The sequence below is a fragment of the Thalia democratica genome, chromosome 2 (genome assembly GCF_965202585.1).
Source record: "Thalia democratica chromosome 2, ktThaDemo2.hap1.1, whole genome shotgun sequence".
Taxonomy (NCBI): Eukaryota; Metazoa; Chordata; class Thaliacea; order Salpida; family Salpidae; genus Thalia; species Thalia democratica.
In genome coordinates, this window is record NC_139166.1 from 39,380,695 (window position 1) to 39,401,982 (window position 21,288).

General features: G+C 26.5%; 1 protein-coding gene across 4 annotated transcripts; it reads left to right on the top strand.

Annotated features, from left to right (window-relative positions):
- Nucleotides 1-406: 406 nt before the first annotated feature.
- Nucleotides 407-20,648, top strand: LOC145830212 (B9 domain-containing protein 1-like). Of its 4 annotated transcripts, XM_082938141.1 has the most exons (7): nt 2,755-2,808; nt 3,054-3,250; nt 4,402-4,505; nt 6,211-6,391; nt 13,361-13,520; nt 18,284-18,383; nt 20,508-20,648. In XM_082938141.1, exons 3-7 carry the CDS (start codon nt 4,422-4,424, stop codon nt 20,619-20,621), a joined length of 639 nt encoding a protein of 212 aa, XP_082794267.1. In that variant the 5' UTR covers nt 2,755-2,808; nt 3,054-3,250; nt 4,402-4,421; the 3' UTR covers nt 20,622-20,648. The 4 variants fall into 4 exon arrangements, with proteins under 4 accessions (XP_082794264.1, XP_082794265.1, XP_082794266.1 ...); XM_082938138.1 differs by lacking the exons at nt 2,755-2,808; nt 3,054-3,250 and adding an exon at nt 407-541; XM_082938139.1 differs by lacking the exons at nt 2,755-2,808; nt 3,054-3,250 and adding an exon at nt 599-722.
- The last annotated feature ends 640 nt before the right edge of the window (nt 20,649-21,288 follow it).

Consider the following 21,288-nt stretch of genomic DNA (forward strand, 5'->3'; position numbering starts at 1 on the left):
AAGTAACGAGTTCGTTAGAGTATTTTTGAATGTATTAAAAAGTTACAATCACATAATAACATTTGATAGATTTTTAAAATGTTACATTACTTTTACACTATTTTTTAGCCCTGGTTCTTATAAATTATAGTAGCAAAGCAAGATAAAGGCAACAAGCTTATTTTTGCTCGTTAGCGCCTCTACTTAAATTTTTTAATGCATTTATTCAAACTGGATTCAAACAGTTTATTATTTTAGGCAAAGCAAAGCTGCCTTTATATGGACTTTCTTTTTTATTTTTGTTGTGGTATTTAAGTTCGTTTAAAACCACTTAAGTATTTAAACAACCTATCAAAGATATTAAGATAGCTTACTTATACTATTTGGAAAAAAACTCAGTCAGAAATTTCACTCACACAATAAAGTTAAATCATTTGTAAAAATGCAAGGTTTAAGATTAGAAATCCAAATTTTTTACTATCATACAAAAAATAATTGATATTCTTACATGAAAGAAAATACTTATTAACTTTTGGAACTATTATGGTGATGTGTGTGTGTGGTGAGTGTGACTTTTATTATACTGTAGATTAGTATTTAAAAATAAATTCCTTGTTTTAGATTATTTCATTTAAGTCTAACGTAAGTTCAAATAGATAATGACAATAACTACCTGTTAGGTGCTTTGACTGGTGCCTGTAATATAGCTACTAGTAGACTTGGAATGGTGAACTGTGTTATAGGTAATTGATATTTCAATTAGAATTAAATTATAGGACCCATTATTCTCTTGATTACCTCCTCATAACAGTTAATGATGAAAGAATAGAGAGCTCTCTGAAAAAAGGTTATAAATCACAATTAATGCTTCAATTGACAATAAAATTCACCATGATAACTTTAGGTGTAGAACTTCAATAGATGTATAGAGAAAATAAGTTAATTTCCTAGGATGAAGTTGCACCAATATCAAGTTGAAATAATATTATATTCAAAGTCTACTTTAACTATAATTTTTGGCTGAAAACCAAGGTTTTTTAAATACATAGATATAATTAAACCTTTTTATCATAAACTAATAAAACTTAAATGTTTAATTGCTTTTATTTTACAATATAAGGCAAACATATCAATACACTATTTTATATCGGTTACAGTATTGTAAAATAAATAAACAATGGTTTAAAAATCTACCAGTTTATTGCAACATTTTGTTCAATTTAATTTTGGACAACAGTCCTTCATCAGTGAACTTTAAAAATAGTAGAACTAAACACATTCATGCAACAAAATAAATAAATAAATAAAAATATATTATGACGTATTAGTTCAAAATTGTGTATAAAATTAAATTTTTAAAAGCTGGACAATTTTTTACATTGTAATGATATTTTTGTATGTAAAAGTAAATTAAAATGAAATGCGTATAAAAACAAACACTTTACCAATATAAACTTTAAATTAAAACCTATCTTAGTAAAGAAATGTTTGATGTAAGTTATTGTTAATAAAAAATTACTGCTATCGGCAAAATATAAATAAAAATAGAAACTTTTCCCAAACAATACTTAAAGCAATTACAATAACCTATATTAATAAGAAGCTGTATCTTACCAACTTCTTATCTTAAAGAAATAGTTTTATCCATTTTTAACACTAGTAAAAACAATTGACTTGTGTCCTGGACCAATTTGCAAATTATTTATAAATCTTGAGTATTGTAAAATAAAAGCAATTAAATATTTAAGCTTTATTGTTTTATGATAAATAAATTTAGTTCTGTTTATGAATTTGAGTAGTTTGTTTAAAATAAAGTATCTTTTTAGACTAAACATATTAGGCTTAAAATAACAATTTTTAGCCCAAAGTTATAATTAAAGTAGACTTTGAATATAAAATAATTTTGACTTGATATTAGTTCTACATAATCCTAGGTAATATTATATGTTTTGGTTTCAAGAAAACAAATAGAGAGATCTAAACTACTGGAGGAGAACTAATGAATTTATTTAAGCACTGATGAGGTCTTTGACCAAAATTTAGTTTGTAAAATAAATTCTTGCAAGAATTAATTCATAATCCTAGGTAATTAATTTTAACTAAAGGACCTTATTGTATTGTAGATACAATTGCTCTATGTTATAAATTAAAAGCAATTAATAATTATGTGTTAAGTTTATGTATTTATAAAACATTGATTTTTAGCCTAAAACTATAGATAAAGTAGACTTTGAATATAATATAATTTCGACTTAATATTGGTGCGACATCATCCTATGTACCTTAAATTACCTTAATGTATTGTTTAATGTATTGTTGATATAATGGCTTTATGATGAAAACTAAAAGCAAGAAAACTATTTATGTTTTATTAGTTTATGATAAATGAGTTTAATTCTATTTATGTATTTATAAAACTTAGATTTTCAGTCTAAAATTATAGTTTAAAGTAACGTTTAAATTATAGTTTAAAGTAAGATTAAAGTAAGTAGAATTTAATATAATATAATTTAAACTTGATATTGGTGCGACTTCATCCTAGCTAATTACTAAATTTTCTCTACACATCTATTATAAGTTCTACACCTAAAGTTATCATGGTGAATTTTTTTGTCAGTTGAATCATTAATTGTGATTTAGAACTTTTTTTCAGACAGCTCTCTTTTCTTTCATCATTAACTGTTATGAGGAGGTAATGAAGAGTGTAATGGGTTCTATAGTTTAACTCCTAACTGAATTATATATATATATATATAGAATTAAGTTATTTAACTCGATAAATCAAATCTTTCACACTGAGCCCACCTTAAGGGCTTTAACAATAAAAAGGTTAATTTAATATATATTCAAATTCATTGTATATTACTAAAATTACACTATAATATTAATAGTTTTTAGCAATATTATTCTGAGTATGCGCTAAACAAAATTAATTAATAAACTTTTTTCGAAAATGAGTGAGTTATGTTTAGATTTTTTAGTTAAAACCAGTACCAAAACCAAACTATACAAATATAAGAGTATTAAGCCAAGGGCTACTCAAAAAATCAAATTTTATAACTTCAATGAAACAGGGTTGCATTTAATAAAATTGCCAGGACATAACTTAGCAATAGTACACAATTGTCTGGATGAAACCAAAAACCACATCAGAAAGTGTTTTACAACTTATCGGATTCCATGAGTTATATGCCAAGAAAGTTTTGTCGAACAAACCTCCATTTTTTCTTTGTTCAGAAAGATATCAGATATTAGTTTAACAATTTCTGATGTAATTTGTTTTTGTAAAATTAATTATAAAGTTTACATGTATTTATGTACCATTTGCAACTTAGCATTTATAGATTAGTCATTTTTATTTTATATTTTACTTCACAAAACTTTTCAAAAGTATATGAGTTTCATTGTCAAGTGGTAAATGTTAAATGAATTTGAATAAATTTTGATTAGTAAAACAGTTTAAAAAATAAGTTCAAATTATGACCTATGAATATATTCAAATAAGTACAAACTTAAGAGTTTAGCAAGTGAAACTATAGTTATGTTAATCAATAAATTGTTAATAGTTTTGCCTTTCCATTTAATTAATGCTATTTGGTATTTAACTTAGGTCGTTCTTCCTCAATCAATATTGATTCCAGGTTGTAGAGTTTGCTTTGTTTACATCATTTCAAAACTATAAAATAAAAATGAGTAGTCTTTTATATACTAGTTTGCAAATAGTATTTAATACTTTTAAAAACCTTCCTATAATATTATATAGTATTGTTTTTTTGTCTGTCTTAATACTTTGGTGGTTCCTTAAAGAAAGTTAAACGAAATTAATTTTACAGATAATTAGTGTACGTTTTATTATATTAATTTAATATTATTTATGAGGTAGATTTGAAAAAACATTGTTAAGGCTAATATGGCCTTATTTACAAAAAAAGCTTGCCCAACACAACCGGATAAGCAAGGAAGCACTGTACAGTTTTCGTTAAATTTTACTTATACAAGTCTCAGTAATTCTCATCATTTATTTTTAAAATAGTTTAATTATCAAGTTCTTAAAAGTATTTAGAAATATTAATTATAAAAAAAATAAACACCACTTGCGATAATAAGTAAAATCTCGTTAAAAAGCAACTGGTAACAAAGTGTTTACAAAAAATAAGACAAGTTTTAAAAATAAGTTTATTCCTTATCTATGGTCTTGAAATGCCATAAGTTTAACAACATTTACTAGTCTTTATTTTTTTAATACAATTTTAACTTAAAATTTAGATAAAAATCAATAGCACTTATTGTATATTTAAAATTGTTTATGTTAATTTTAATGCTTTACTTATGCGTTAAATGTTTTTCTTTTCATAATTGCTTTATAATTGCTGTACTGCTGAGCTACTATCATCACTTTTATTAAGTATTAAAAGTTTATAGGCAATTACTCAAATTTGATTATGAATCGTGCAGCTGTAAGTGGAATGAATCCCAATCCGGCTGTATTTTTACTCATGGCAAACGGACAAATAGAAAGTGCTGAGGTAGTTTAAAACTTGTATTACAGTGCCACCACAATTTTGAGCTACAGTAACCTCTCGCATCTTTGCACTTGTGACGTTACACATTTTAGAATTCTAAAAAATGCAAAAAATAAAAATTTTAAATTTTTTAAATATTGCACAAATTAGGTTCATTGTATATTTTTAATTTAAAATATGTTTTTAAATGCTAACTCACTTCTCTATATCTTTAGACAAAAAAAGTTGTTGTAACATAAATAATTTTTTAAAAAGTTTTTCTTATATTTTATATTTTTTTTGTTTCAAAGAAGAAATCCTTTATAGCACCAAATGCATATTTTGTAAAAGGCTTTGAAATAAACTTTTATATAGACACCACACCATTTCTTAATTGCAAACAAATGCTTAATTATAAATTGAATTTGCTAAGTAGAATAGAATATAAATTTTTAGTATCAAATAAGTCACATATATTTGAAAACCTGTAAAAAATTTGCCAAAAACATTTGGCAACCCTGTATATAAGTTTCAAAAAATGGATAAGTGTTTTAAAAACAAAGTTTTGAAATATTTTTAGAATTTAAGTGCATAAAAAAACGTAGATAGACTTGTAAAATAATTCTTCAGAATCATTAAAAACAGTTTTGTGCTTAAAAAAATTATATGAATATATTTCCAACTCTCCTGTCATGTATACTCTAGTCTGGGAGAAAATAAAGTCTGATTTCTTTCGGGGTTTTTGAATTGTATGACCCTCAATAGATCTCTTAAAGTCTAAACTGTAGTGAAAGTAATATATTTTATAGTTGATTATCAACAAAACAATGTTTCACTCTTATATTGTTTTATAAGAGATCATCATTTGTTACGAATAAGTCTGGAATTTTTATTTTAAACAAATAAATGGAAGGTATAAAAAATAAATAAAAAATAAAAATATATTGTGAATCAACTTATAAAATAAATGAAAAATAATAAAATATTAACGTAAAAGTAATTCTGAATTTTTGAATTAAAGTTTTACAAACTATAGAAAATCAAAAAATATGAGTTTTCAAGTAATTTATTTTATTTTATATGAACTCTATACTAGATACAAGAAAAATGATTAAAAAAACTATATATATATGTGTGTGTAGGTATTTAAAACTTATTCCAGTCTATATAAAATTGTGCTATGTATTTAGGTAATTCTAAAACTGAAAATTTACTGAACTTCAATTTACTTAATTTCTAAAATACTTAAAAGTAAAAAAAATTGTTTTGAAAACATTGTTTTCAGTGCTTTCCAACTATGTGTTCTATTCAATACTTTATTTTCAAATCACTGAAAAAATCAATGACTGCTTCAGGGTTCATATGTGTCAGGCTAAATAAGCTAAATCAACTTTTTGAAAAACTTCTAAATGTAAGTTTTTGTCAGTTCTTCAAATGCTCAAAAATTTTTGAGTTTTTGAAATTTTTTTTTGAGTAGTTTATTAAATTATGAATTTCTTTTTAAATAACAGGTTTGCCACACTTTTAAGATAACTCTAGATGTTTTGAATTTCTCAAAACTCAGGACAGTTTAAGGTCACTCAAGATAGTTTTTTTTTTTGACTCAAAGAATAGACTACATATATAACCTGTATTTTATTTTTGATTTTTTACACCCTAAATAAATTCTTAATACAAATTTATGTATTACTTATATTTTTATTAGTGCTTTACTTAAAGTTTTTTTCAGTTTCCTGAGTTGGAGGACTTGTACTGCAAATTTTCTTTTGTTCATGGCCAAGATTGGATAGTTACATCTGGATTAGAAGAAGGAATATCACAAGTAGCGAAGAAAAGTCTTGATGAAAGACAAGTTTTTGTTTGGAATTTTCCAATTGAAATTACCTACAAAAGCACTAATCCCTTTGGCTGTTTGTTTTTTTTTTGTACAAAAGGTAACAACTCATTAACAACAACAACTTTTTAAATCGTTAGGCCATAAGGTGATTGCAAGTATTATTTCCACAAAGGATTACATTGGCCGTAATTAGAAAGCTCAAACATTGTTATATAAAATAGTTTTTACAGAACATAAAAATTATAATAAACTTTTAATATATAGTCATTTTTATTACAAACACATGTTGAAGAAAATTTTATTGCTTATTTCCTCCAAATAAAAATTAAAAACCTATCTTCTTTTATTTCTTTAGTAATAAACTTAAAGTTTTTAGTAAATGTTGTTCCTTGCATGCATTTAAATCATAACAAAGTATTTTAGCAATTTTCAAAAAAAGGTAGTATTTTACGACCAGAAGTAAAAAAGTATATTTATATATAGTTTTAAAATACTACTCAAAAAAATTAACAATAGGATTCTTAACTATTAAGTTAAGTTTAGACTAATAAAGTTTAAGGGCATAGGGGGGGTAAACACCCTTTTTTGGTTTTTGATCTTATTTTATATAGTTTTTATTAAGCTACAAGGTACTTTTTACAGATTTAAAAAATTCAAAATAATTTTTGAGATATAGCAGGTCAAAGTCGGAGGCAACAATAGGATCCTTATGGGAGGCGCAAACTAAAACGGCAAAAATGCAAAAATAGACTATTTCACTAAAAATCTATCTTCTACGTTTTTTGAGATAACTACCTCAAATTTTCAGGAAATGTTACTTGCAGTATTTAGAAATTTCTGTCAGAAGGAATTTAAAAAAAATTTGAAAATAAAAAATTTATATAAAAAATAAACAAAAAACAGTTTTTTTGTTATAAAATTTTTATTTATAATTTTTGTAAATTCTGTTCCAACAGAATTTTTTCAATATTGCAAGGAACATTTCCTGAAAATTTGAGATAGTTATCTCAAAAAACGTAGGAGAAGATAGATTTTTAGTGATTTCTAGTTATTTGCCGTTTTAGTTTGCGCCTCCCATTAGGATCCTATTGTTGCCTCCGACTTTGACTGGCTAAATTTCAAAAATTATTTTGAATTTTTAAAATCTGTAAAAAGCATCTTGTAGCTTAGTAAAAACTATATAAAATAAGATCAAAAACCAAAAAAGGGTGTTTTAACCCCCCTATGCCCTTAAGAACAATTGCTTTATTTGTAGGATAGAATATATTTTTAATGGAATTGTGCTTTTCTGATTTGGTCCTTACTTAATTATGTTACTATCCATTATTAACTCTCTGAGTATGTACATTTATATCTCAAAAACTAGGTTTAAGTATAAAGTTGGTGAAAATCTACAGTTTAAAAAGTTAAAGAAATTCAGTATAAGACCAGCTTACAAAAAAAAGTGCTTTACGCCTTTTTGGCCTTAATTTGCTGAAATATTATTATTTCATAGAGTAACAGTTTGTGGATTCTAAAGTCATTCTAGACAAAAAAGTTATATGATTACTACGAAAATTAACTACGCTTAATATGCCGTAACCTGCCACCTAGGTACGCACTTTAAACACATCGCTCAAAGTTCTTTAATTAATCTACATTTAGCCTAATAAAAACATGTTAAAAGCCACCAAAGTTTACAAACAACTATTTTAGCAAAACTTCTCAAAAAAAAACTTAAACCATAAAAACATATTTGTTGAAAGAATTTTAGAAGTCTTCTTGAGTATTTATTTATGCATTTATACAAAAATATTTTTTTATATATATATATTGTATTTTTATATTCCACCGAGATTTTTATTTATCTTGTAGTTCCTTGTACAGTGCATATTCACTTATCTGGACATGTTGGACAAGATTTTTCTGTTAACATATCGGGATAAACATTTTTTTATATTAGTACAAAAAATATTTTTTGTCATAAAATATTATAACTGAAATTATGCAATGCATAATAAATAATAAGAACGTTACAGTAAAAACAAATAGTAAATATGAGTAAAAGATAATGAAATGATTAATACTAAAAGCTAAATTATAGGTTAATTTATTTTATTATTGTTTTAAGGTAGAAGAGCATCAGACTTACTAACCCTCTGCAACAATATACGTTTTTCGAGGGTCAAGCAAATAAAATTCATCATTTGTAATTCCACGTGCCCTAACTTTTAATAGAAATAAAAAGATTTGTTTATGTTTGATTGAAAAATTAATTACATTTATCTTTTAAAACAAAAACAAATTAATCAAAATAAAAAAAATATAAACCGATGTCTAGTTTTGAACTAAGTTTGAATGTAAGCTTTAGTAGTATTATTACGTTACAATAATGAACTAAACTGCAGAATTTATAAATACAATTAAATTTTTTTTACAGCATGAAAGCTTGAATAATTCGGTTGCCACACACTCAGGGAATTCAGGGAATTTTAAAGTTGTAGAAAATCTCAGGGAAACTCAGGGAATTTTGATTCTCTTTTTTTAATTCAGGGAAACTCAGGGCAGTTTTGGTTTTTTCTAAAAATTTCAGGGAAATTTTAAGATTTAAAAAAAAATTTCAGGGAATTATTTTTCTAGATCTAGAATGAGATTTAGTTAATCCAGTTTCAATATTATGTTCATAAAAGTTTATTTTATTCATTTTTAAGTGCTTATTTAAAATTATTTAGCCTTGCTGCAAGTTCTTCAATATTCTTAGAATTAAAATGGTAAATTTTTAATAAATTAAAATAATTTTAAGGGTTCGAAAAAACTCAGGGAAGTTTAAGGTTACTCAGGGAAGTTTCTGGTCACCCAGGGAAGATTTTTTGACTCACAGAGTGGCAACCCTGTAAGTATATCACACAAAAATGTTTGTGTTTAATATTGAGTTTTTCTTTAATTTTCTTCTCGACTAAAACTGTCTGGATAAGTGAGCGTCCGGATAAGTGAATAAGCACTGTACCTTTAAAATTTACATAATACATAAAATTTATTACTAATTTTATATAAATAAAGATGTTGTTTAAAAATTTATTATAATTTATTGAATTGTGTGAAAATTACCTGAAGATGAGAATATTACGTCAGATGAGCCAATAGATGTTTGCATAAACAGCCAAAGTATAATAGTTACTATTAATAATATTTACACAAAGTCTGTTATTCTAGAAGGAGATCTATTTTCAGTAGAAACACAAGTAATTAATGGTAAAAACTATGGAATACTACAATCAGCTTTTAAAAATTCTCAAAATATTTTGAAAAAAACTAGATAGCAACAAAAAGTGTCTGCTAAACCCAAATGACAAGCTACACTAACAGACATGTTTTTAAAAGCATTTGTGCTATATAAATCTTAGTTACAAGGTTCTTTATTTTCATTCATTTTACTTATATATTTTATCATAAGGTATGTAAATGTCAATTTCATTGTTCTTTGTTTTTGTTACGCGCTATTTACATTTAAGTTGCATTCAAGGGGTATGTAAATGTTAACTTAACTGTTTGTTATTTTTGTTTATCTAAATTTATCATGGGTTATGCAAACTTAAATTGTACTATTTATTATTTCTTTCATTAGCTGTAATAATATGTTTGTTTTGAATATTGTATTTGATATACAGTTTGTTAGTTTAAAAATTATACTTTGGTTTCTTTAGTTTCTGTTTATTTAAATTTGTTACATTAATACTTATTTTAAAGATACAATACGTTACTACTTATTTTAAGGATAAAATACTTTTGTTTTACTAATTTTAGGTTAGTTTTTTAATTTAAAAGTAATAAATGCATTTTGAACACAGCATTTTTGGATAAAAAGTGCGTACCATACATGCAGTTCGTACCTAGGAAGTGCGTACCTAGATAGCAGGTTACTGTATTGATTTTTCAACTATCTACAGGGTTCCCACTTCCCTATAAATCCCTATAAATATGCAATATTCTGAAAAATAGGTAGAAAAAATTGAAAATATGTGAAAATCCCTATAAATTACGTTTTTTAGTTAGTGATTAAAATTTTAAAGCAGAAACAGCAACAACGCGTAATGTAAAAGCACTTAAAAGGTTTAATTTATTTTTTAATCAAAGTCTTTGTAGTCTTAGTACAAAACTGAGAATCTATGGCGCCACCTAGCAGATTTCCCCCTTTTTTTAATATATTAAACAAACTATCTAAAGTTTGCTTATTTAACTAAAATTAGAGCTCAAAAGTCCTCAAACTTTCGAAAGTTTCTTATTAAGACTTTGCTTTTAAATGGTTAATGAATGACATATTTTTCTTTATATACCTTAAAAGTATGTTTGTTACTTAAAAACTCATTGTTTTTTTTTGATAATTTCCCTATAACTTTGCTATATTTTATGGGGTTAGCTGTCAAATTTGCACGAGCGTACAAAATTTCACGAAGGGACAAAATTGCACAACTGCACTAAATTGCGCAAAGAAACTTTTGCACGATGGGATAAAATTGCACGAAGATACTTTTGCACAAGCAGACAATTTTGCTTGGAGACATTTTTGCATAGGTTGAATTATTTTAAAATTAAATTTTTTTATTTATTTATTTTTTATTTTTTACCATCACTGTTACCCATCACCCTTGGTCGGTAACTTTTTTTTAATTATTTTTAGTATTTTTACTATCACTGTTACCCCTATCCCTTACCCACAGTTGGTAGCTTTTTTTTTTTGTATTTTTATTAATTTATCTATTAGTTTTTTTTTTTTTTAAACTTTTTATTGTTGTTTTTACTCTCATGCATAATTGTCTTCGGGCAATTTTATGCCCTTGTGCAAATTTGTTTTTGTGCAAAAGTATCATCGTCCAATTTTGTGCACTTGTGCAATTTTGTTCTCATGCAATTTTGTCTTCGTGGAATTTTGACCTGTTCCCATTTTTTCTTTGAAATCTTAGTTGGAACCTCGTATCTATCCTTTTTAAACTATAAAATTTTTCGTTTTTATGGAAACATTAATTATAGTAAAATTAGAGCAAAAGTTTTGCTGAGTTTATTACTTTGCCAATTTTTCACGCTTTCATGACGATCACAAGTAAATAAACTGTAAAACTTATGTTCTAACTTTATTTTTACTGGCTCCTTAAGTGTGCAGATCTCTATAGTTTAATTGTTACATTCTCAATACGATTATTATGTAGCTTTTAGTTAATTTATTATAAAACAAATAATTAGTTTTAATAAAATTGTTTTATATCAAAACAAAATAACAATCAGCACTAGAATGCACTAAAAAACCTATACGAACAATTTCTAAGAAAAAATTGTAAGAAACAGTTTAGTATTATTCAAGTGAGCGTAAGTACATTACAGGGTTGCCACTGTACCTGGAATCCTGGAAAAACCAGGAATTTGACAATTTAGGCAAAAAAAACCTAAAATTCAAGAAATTTTGAAAAAAACCTGGTAAAACCTGGAATTTTGAACAAAAATCACTAAAAAACCTGGAATTTTAACAATTTTCACATGTTCAGTAGTAAAATTTCGATTTGACTCAAAAAATTTGTCATTCAAATAAAAAAAATTTCCTATCATCAGATTTTTTTTTATTAAAAAAATATTTAAAGTAGCTCTACAGTATCTTTTCGATGTTTTTATACTATTTAACACAGTTTCTTACCTTAAACTTAGCTTTAAATTAAAAATAGACCCAAAAATGTGTACTTTTAAAAACGTGGAAGAAATTTGGAAAACCTGGAAAATTTTTTGAAAAAACGAATGGCAACCCTGACATTAGCATTGAAGCATCTGTTTGTGTGTGCAGTCAATGAAGTTAATTCAACTGAGCTGTAATAACTTTATATCTTATACATTGCTATGTGATAGTTTACGCTATTTGATTAGTTAAGTTGCAGCAATATTTGTAGAAGCTAAAATACTTAGATTTTTACATCATACAATAAGCACTAGACTGCAAAACCATCAACAACAATTTACCAGACACCGTTTATTTTTTCTTATTAACTTCAGACAAACATAGTTGCAAGAAACGGCTGTTTCAATCTCAACCAAAGATGCTTAAGTACGTTAGTATTGAAGCTTCTTTTTGTAGGTACAGCCAAAAAAGTTGCTGCAACTAAATTGTTTAAGAACTACAGCCTTAACACATTCAGGCTAGTTCAAATTTATTAAAGTTATTTTTTTGCAAAACTAGGCTGATTTTGATTTTTTCGTTAAACTCAGGCTATTTAGTATGACATGAAATCAGTTTTTTCCTTAAAATTATGTTTTTTTTTTTTCAGTGTAAAGTCAATTTGTTATTTGTTATTATGAAATTTTATCAGGGTTGCCACACACTCATGATACTTGACATACTCATGATGTTTCCTTATATTCTTTATGTTTTATTGATTACTTAACTAGTAGCAATTATTAAGCTGTATTTAACAAAACTGAGATGCTTTGTTACCATACAATGGCTGATGAGTTCCTACAGGGAAAAAAACCTGTTGTAGATTGTCTTGTAAATGTTTGTTGACGGTTTTGTATTGTTTTTTAGTGACTTCTGAAAATAAAATAAATACTGCTACTAGCTAACTGATCAAACGAGTGTAGTAAACTATAACTTTACATAACAATGTCTAGTAAAAGTTGAGGGATGGCTAATATTTTCGACTTAATCGCATCAATATGTTTGACTTTGCTTACAAACGGATGCATTACTGCTTAAGTATTTATCCTGCTTGTTAAGACCGAAACAGCTGTTTCTCAGAACTATGTCTGCCTGATAAGATCCAAAGTAAGGACAGAACTGTTGTCAGGTTGCCTCAGAAACTATTATTGATGGCGGTGAATCTCAGTCTAGTCTTTATTTTATGATAGTGTAAACATTTCAACTTTGCTAAAGATGAGTAAAATATTGGTAACCAGTTTTGCTAATTCCATTAAACAAAATTCAACAAACAGTTTTTAGTGATCAATGAACTCCGTATAAAAGTAACACAATTTTTTTACTGTAAATGGTTTTTATTGTACAAGGTTTCATAGAAATAAATTTTAGGGCCACAGCTAGTTGTAAGCTGTTATGGTGAAGATATACTTGGACGTGATGTGATACGAGGTTATGGAAATGTTCATCTTCCAATTAATCCTGGACAACATAAATTAAAAATACCAATGTTTGTTCCAGATGCCTCTTCTAAAATACAAAGAATGTATAGGTATGTATAGCTGTTCTGTAATTTTATAGTTATTTTCTAATGCATCCATTTAATTTTAAAACTATTTTCATCATTAAGTTTTAATCATATCACTTCAATCATCAGACCAAAGCTCTTAGTAGACTTAGTTCTGAGTTTTACTCTCATTGAAACATGTCAGTCAGTGGTAAACGAAGAAAGCTGTAGTTATGGTTTTAGGGGGTGGGAGATTGGAAACCACAATTTTTACAACTTAACCTTATTTTGCAGAGTTTAATTAATCTACAAGTTGCATTCTACAGAGTTTTATAAGTCAAACTAGTTTTGAAGTATAGCCGGTTAAAGTCGGAGAATACAACAGGTTCTTTATGGGCGATAAAAACTAAAACGGTGAAATTAGACTAATTCACTAAAAATTTGTCTCATACGTATTTGAGATAGATATCTCAAATTTTCAGGAAATGTTCCTTGTACTAATTAAAAAAATTGAACAACTTTTTACCAGTGCATAACTTAATCAAAAAATATAACAAAACACAATTCAAATTTTCTTAAATTTATTTGAGTACTTTCAAGTAAGTCTTTTCAAAAATTGTATATAAGTAAATTAAACTAAATTGATATTTAAATATAACTATAATGTAGTTATGATGTTTAAGTTTAAATATATAAAATTACGTAATAATCCAGTGTAAAAATTAACTAAGTGCTAATACTAAAAAAGTTTGCTGTACTAATAGAACTTGTTACATTACAATCAAACTAAAATAAACCAGCGATAAAAACTAACAATAAAAATAAAACTACATTTAAAAAAACCAAATACTTCAAAATTACTTAATATAAATAAAACGTCTAGTTTAATATACGAATTTTTTCTGCTTACATAAACTGGGCCTTAAATATTAAATGTATTTTTGCTTGTGAATCAATTGAACCCCTAACTTTTGCTTGATTGGACCAAAAAATGACCACGGAACATATAATGCCTCAGAATCTAATTTTCGATCGATTTTAGTAAATAGTTCCCCATCAACTGATCGATGGACACAAACATCTAAAAAGTTTAATGAATTTTTGTGTGCTTCTGAAAATTATATGTTCCGTAAGCAGCTTTTGGTCCAGTCAAGCACAATTTAGGGGATTTAACGGGTATGGTGAATCTTTTCACCAGACTTTGTTCTCCTTGCTATCTTGAAGGCGAGTTGAAAACACTTCAAGATAGCAAGGATTTAATTAATCTATCATTATATGATGTATATATTTTAATTCTTTCATGACTTTTTAATACAAACTCAGTTTCATACAAAGACCTCGTCAGTGCTCATATAAAAAATCTAGAAAGATATGTAATAGTTATAGAAAACAGTGCTTAAACAAATAAATAAAAACAAATCTTTACTTAAAAAACAAAACTAATTGAATTTTAATCCTAAAGTTGAATGTATGTTAAAGTTGAAATTTAGGTTAAATATCAAAATCTTTATAATAATAAAATAATAATGTTATAAATGAAGAAAACTGCACAGAAGTATATCTGGAAACTTAAAAATGACAACATTGGTTATAAAATTGACAGGTAAATAATCCACCACATTGGCAAAGCCAATAACTCACAAAGTATTTGCTGTACTTGCATGCTATAAAAATTCGCAATTGTCAAAGCCGATAGAACTTAAGCCTAAAGTTGTCAGTAATATTGGTTTTATGTACGCTCTTAAAACTTTTTTTATGTAGCTACTATTTTCAGCAAACTAAAAGTCTTTATAAAATTCTAGCAAAATTTCTAATTTTCATTGTCATTACAAGCACATGTTTCTTCAAATATTAGCTTCGTCATAATTCAAATAAGCCACATAAGACAGTTTTTTAACTTAAAACTCTTTCACTACTAATATCCACAATTTTATTTTAACAATGTTTATTTTGAAAACTTACAAGAAAAAAAAAAATCTTCATCTAGGTTCTTAACATTATTGTTATTATTATTATGATTTTGGTACTTAACCAATATTTAAACTTTAACATACATTCAGCCTTAGGATTGAAATTTAATTAGTTTTGTTTTTTAAGTAAACATTTGTTTTTATTTATTGGTTTAAGCACTGTTTTCTATGACTATTACATACCTTTGTAAATTTTTTATATAAGCACTGACGAGGTCTTTGACCGAAACTGAGTTTGCAGTAAAAAACTTGAAAGAGTAAAAAAGTTTTTTTATTTCTCTTCTAGAAGTTGAGATCTTTTTATTTGTTTTCATAAAATCAAAACATATAATATTATATGATGTATTGGATATGTTACAACGATTACATATAAAACGGGTAATTTTTTTTGTATAGACTTAGTTTTATTAATGTCTTTTTTAAGTAGGCGGGTCAAATTTGGGTATTGTACTCAAGCTCAGGACGAACATATATTTTAGATATTTGTGTCAGAATACTAGCTGAATAAGTTTTAAACTATTTGATAAGATTAGATTTGTGCAACTTGTATAAATAAATTACGTGTTCATTCCATTTTAAATTTTCAGATATATATATTCCTAAATCTTTAAAAATTTAAACTGTTAATATCTTAGTGTTATTGATTAAAATGTCATTCGGGCAAGGTTTGTTTAGCTCATTAAAGGTAGTCTGGAATTTAGATAAAAAGCTAGAACAACTTGAATCTTTATTAAACTTTGTAACTAGGTCGATTTTCGCTTTTGTTATTTTAATATTTTCCTCTATTGGCACTATTATCTTGCTGAAATTACTTCACTTAAACTTAAATAACGTTAAGAAATAGCTCATAAGCCTTCAGCTTGCGAGCTGTATACAGCTCATTTCTGTTATCTTTACCTTTTCATAGTATTTGTTGTATTATTTCTTGCGTTTCTTGTATAATGTTCATTTTTTGTGTAAGTGTGTTCATTGTTTAACCTTAAAACATCTTGTTTAAGTTTATTATTTGTCATTAAGCACAAAGTATGTTGAATTAATAAATAAGTATAGTGAATATAGTAAATAAGTACTAATTAGGTGTTGGCTTCAAGAAAAGATAAAGCGTTATTATAAGTTTCAAACCGGACCTATAAAAATTTACATTTATTTGATTTTCGACAATTACTGTTTTTACTTTCATTATTCGTACTTTTAAAACCATGCTTAATTTCCTTATTATTACTATTGTTATTAGGACACAGGGACTAGTTATCTAGCTCGAAAAAATTACGAATCTGCAAAATACCAAAAATAAAGGGACAACGCTTAATGATATAATAGGGTGTACAGGGCAATTTACGTTTTCTTAATAGTTATAACTTTTTTTTTCAAATTTAAACTATTCTGATCCTGCTCTAGTTGCACCTGCTTGAGTTGCTCATGCTTGAGTTACTCCTGCTTGAGTTACTCCTGCTTGAGTTACTCCTGCTTGAGTTGCTCCTGCTTAAGTTGTCCCTGCTCAAGTAGCCACTGCTCGAGTTGTCCTTGATCGAGTTGCCCCTGCTCGAGCTCAACTTGTCAATACCCGTCTTATTATTCTCGCGTTGTAGTGAATTTTTAACAACGCAAGATCATTATTTTTGATTTACATTTAAATAATCTGTAGCTTTTAAAAATACTTTTTTACGATGCATTTGTTTTGATAAGAGAATCTGAGCTAAATTAAATGTATATAGTATAAAAGTATTTAATTTATTCTATTTTTTAAACATTACAATTGCTAAAGGTTATTTATATTTCTAGATAATCTATCAGGAGGGCAAAACAAAATAATAAAAGCTAAGAAAGCAGGGTCTTTTTAAGCTAAAGAATTGAAACTAAAGCGCGTTTTTTTTTTTCAAAATTGTGTAAGTTTCAGCAGCTTTGCAGAAATGTACAAAGCTAAGTGCCTGTTAGGACATAATTCATTAGGCAGAAGCGTTTTTATACTTTTAATTTTATTTCTACTAATACTTTTAGTTAAAGGTATATTTTCACTATTATTTCTATACTTGTGTAAATATGTAAAAAAAAATTCAGTCAAATTATTATAACTATTCAAAGCTATATTCAGTTTTTTGTTCTTTTTTTAGCTCAAACATAGTTAAGTTTTCATTATTTTTCTAAGACAGCTATACAAATTCAACTAATAAGCTAAATAAAATTTTAAATTATGGACTTCAATAGCAACACAGACACTTTGGTTTTAAATAAGTAAAACAATTATCAGTTGTTTTTTTAAATTAATAAATCAAGATTAGTTTATTTAAATTAGAAATAAAATATTTGTTTTTTTTTTTACTAAATGAATAAACTATCTACGAAATCGTATGATATTGTTAAAGAAATTTACTACTGGTTTTTGATGAAGAAAGTTTAACATAAGTACAGGGTTGCCGCTTTACCTGAAAAAACCTGGAATTTCAAACAATTTTCACATGTTCACTAGTAAAATTTCGATTTGACTCAAAAAATCTATCGTATAAAAAAAATATATTAAAATACATGTTTAAAGTAGCTTTACAATATATTTTCAATGTTTTTATTCTATTCAACACAGTTTCTTACCTTAAACTTAGCTTTAAACTAAAAATAGACCCAAAAATGTGTACTTTTAAAAACCTGGAAAAATTTTGAAAAAACGACTGGCAATCTTGGAAGTATCATAAACAGAACTTGTTGCAATGTTTTCTTTAGACTTTGTAGTAAGATAATTCAAACGCGAAATGCTGCTTATAGTTTTAATAAAACTTTAAGCTATGTATAAAATGTTATGTTGTTCTTTTAGCTGTTGACCTGATTTTTACTTTTTTCTTATAGCTGGTTTTCTGGTAGAAGGCCTGAGTTTGTAGATGCTCGTGTTGTTACTCAAAATGAAGGTCGTGATGTTACTAAAGTGAATTCACAAGGATTTGTCACAGTTAGTACAATTTTTTTTGAATAAAGCTTTTACTAAACATTTTTTAGTAAATAGTACTATATTTAAAATATTTAGTGAGATAGTTATAGTCTGAAAACTCATTAAAATAATTAAAGTTTCTAAATAAATTTGAGTTTAGATATTTAGTAAACACTTTAATAAAAAACCTACTGTAAAATAATATATACTAAGTTATCTAGTATAGACAGATTTGTTGTGTAATTTATTGTGAACAGCTTTTGAAATGTTGAGAACAACATGTATATAAGTATTGACATGCATTTAAGATTTAATTTTAGTTTTCTTAATTCCTCCACTACTCTTGCTACTTATAGCCTTGTTCAGTGAGTTATCCGTACTTAAAATGGAGACGTCCTCAGCGTACATAACCATCATTACTTTTATAATTAGTTGTATACCCAAAAAAAATATGTGAAATTTGTTGCTTTACTTAAACCTTGGGCTTATTCTGCAGTTGCTCGATATCTCTACTTTTTAATTTTAGGGTGTTAATGACAAAAATAAATTGTGCAAGGTCAAAACGCAGTAGTAGTTTTGTTAAGCACGTTGCTGCGGCTGGAATCCTTTCGAAAACGACTCGTGCTTGTTATTTTTTGAAAGATTAGAATAATGTCTTACGTACTTCTTTAGTTTCGTTTATACAATTGGTTGAAGAGTCTTTGTCGTTGATATTTTTTATTCGTTTTTTAGAAGTCTATAAAATAATTTATATAGTCTATTATTCTTATTAACCATCTTACACCACCTGGGATTTTGAGAATAATTGGTCTTCAGAACTTTTTTTTCTTAAAAGCCAAATGGTGTCCAATAATTTTTATTACAAATGAAGTACATTAAGACTTATATAATTTTTCTTATATTTTCTACATAATTTATGTTAAAGCAGTTGCTGAAAAAGTTACCCGTGGTTTTAGAAGCTTCGTTTTTACCTAATAGTGCTGATTTTATCGGAAATTAGAAATAATTATCTAGTTGATTTGGTTCTCATGTAGATGTTTAGTACAGTTTCAACTTTTGATGGAATGTCTTTGTACACAGTCATGATTTTGTGCTTGTTATTTTATTTATTTAGTTTTGTAAAATAGTTAAAATGGTATTTTTAGACTTCATTACTAAATCAGCTTGTAAATTTGTTAAGTAATACATAAAAGTTTTCCTTCATCACCATATCTAAAGTAGGTATAGCGTTTTTTTACAACTTGGTTTTGTTTAAAAAATTTTCAACTTTTAGAAATTCCAAACGACTTTCGAGATATAATGGGTCCAAGTTACAAAATCTTATTATATTTCTTTTAGAAGGTGCAAACTAAAAATCAAAAAAAAGTTCTATATCTTCCTAAGTTTTTTAAGCAGCCATTTATAACAAAGGAATGAATTTTAGGCATAACTTATATGAACTTCCTGACGAAATGTTCGCTTTTAGGTGATGAACATAAGTCTCCTGACTGTTTGGTAGACAAATTTTCTGCTGCAGATGATTAAAGCATTTCGATTCTAACACATGTCTGAGATCTGTAGCAGACAATTTATTATTACACTTTACTTAATATTGTATATTATGTCTTACCAACTTAAAAAAAAAAAATATAATCAACTTGTCTCATAACTTATTCTATTAACTGGTTTAAATAAAAACTTATTTTATATGTAAGTATTCGACTTCCAATAAAGATAAAAACTGTGGTTTCACAATAAATTCAAGAGAACAGTTTAGATCAAGAGCTAAAAATAACAAGACAAGCACTAATTTTGTTCATCTTTTTAGAAGCATTCTTGTCATTTACCTTCAATTTTGTAACTAGTTCTAAGTTTGTTCGTTATAAACGAAGCTTCCTTAAATTCTGTGGTTCTAAACCTTATACATTTTGGCACTTAGTTTGTCGAGACTAGACGCTTTACGATCTAAGTGTAATAATATTAAAGCATTACAACAGGTATAATTATATAAACTAAAATTCTGACAACTACAGTTGGAAAGTAAAATAAAAATTTAACGTTAATTAAGCAAGTTAAATCAATGGTGTTACACTTAATTTCAGTGCTATTTGTTTAAATTATAACTGTAATTAAGTTTCTACAGTGTTATCTAGACTAACTTTACAGATAAAATTGAATATATTAACACGAGATATGAAGAACCTTGGTTATGATGTCACACCTTACGAATTAATTGCAGCAAACCAAAATCAATCAATAACTGGAAGTGTTCACCAGTAGAATTGTAAACTTAGTGTAACATTGGTAAACCACTGTGATTTTGCTTAATAAATTTTTTAATGTCATATATTTTTGAAATTTTTCTTAAGTTCTAGCCAAAAATGTATTTCATAAACAAGTACATAGTTAATCCACTAACACTTAAGTATAGAAAACCATACTAACTTAAAGAATAAAAATAATTAAAGATAACTATTAGTCTAAGTCAGGGTTTCCTAAACTTGTTTTCATTAAACGTCCCCTTAGCAGAAATTTAGAAAAAATAGTTGTCCCCATTTATTAGATTTATTATTGCCCCTTTACTAGTTAGTTGTCTATCATTTTTTCGCTGTCCACCTAATTAACGGCGATAATAGCAAAAATCGCTCCTCTAGGGCGATGTAACCCACTTTGGTAAACCCTGGTCTAAATTATGTTCTGTAATCGTCTTGTTCGATTGTGCAAGAATCGTCCTTATAACTTAATAATAAGTTTAAGCAAATAAAGCATTTTAAATGTTTTATCATATAAAATTAGATTTTTTCTTAGTCTTATACAGTAACCCTGCCAACTTGGTACGCACTTTGAACACAGCACAAAAATGCGTACCCAACCGGCAGTGCGTACCTAAGAAATTTTGGTGTTTAATTACTTACATTAAGCCTAATAAAAACATGTCAAAAACCAT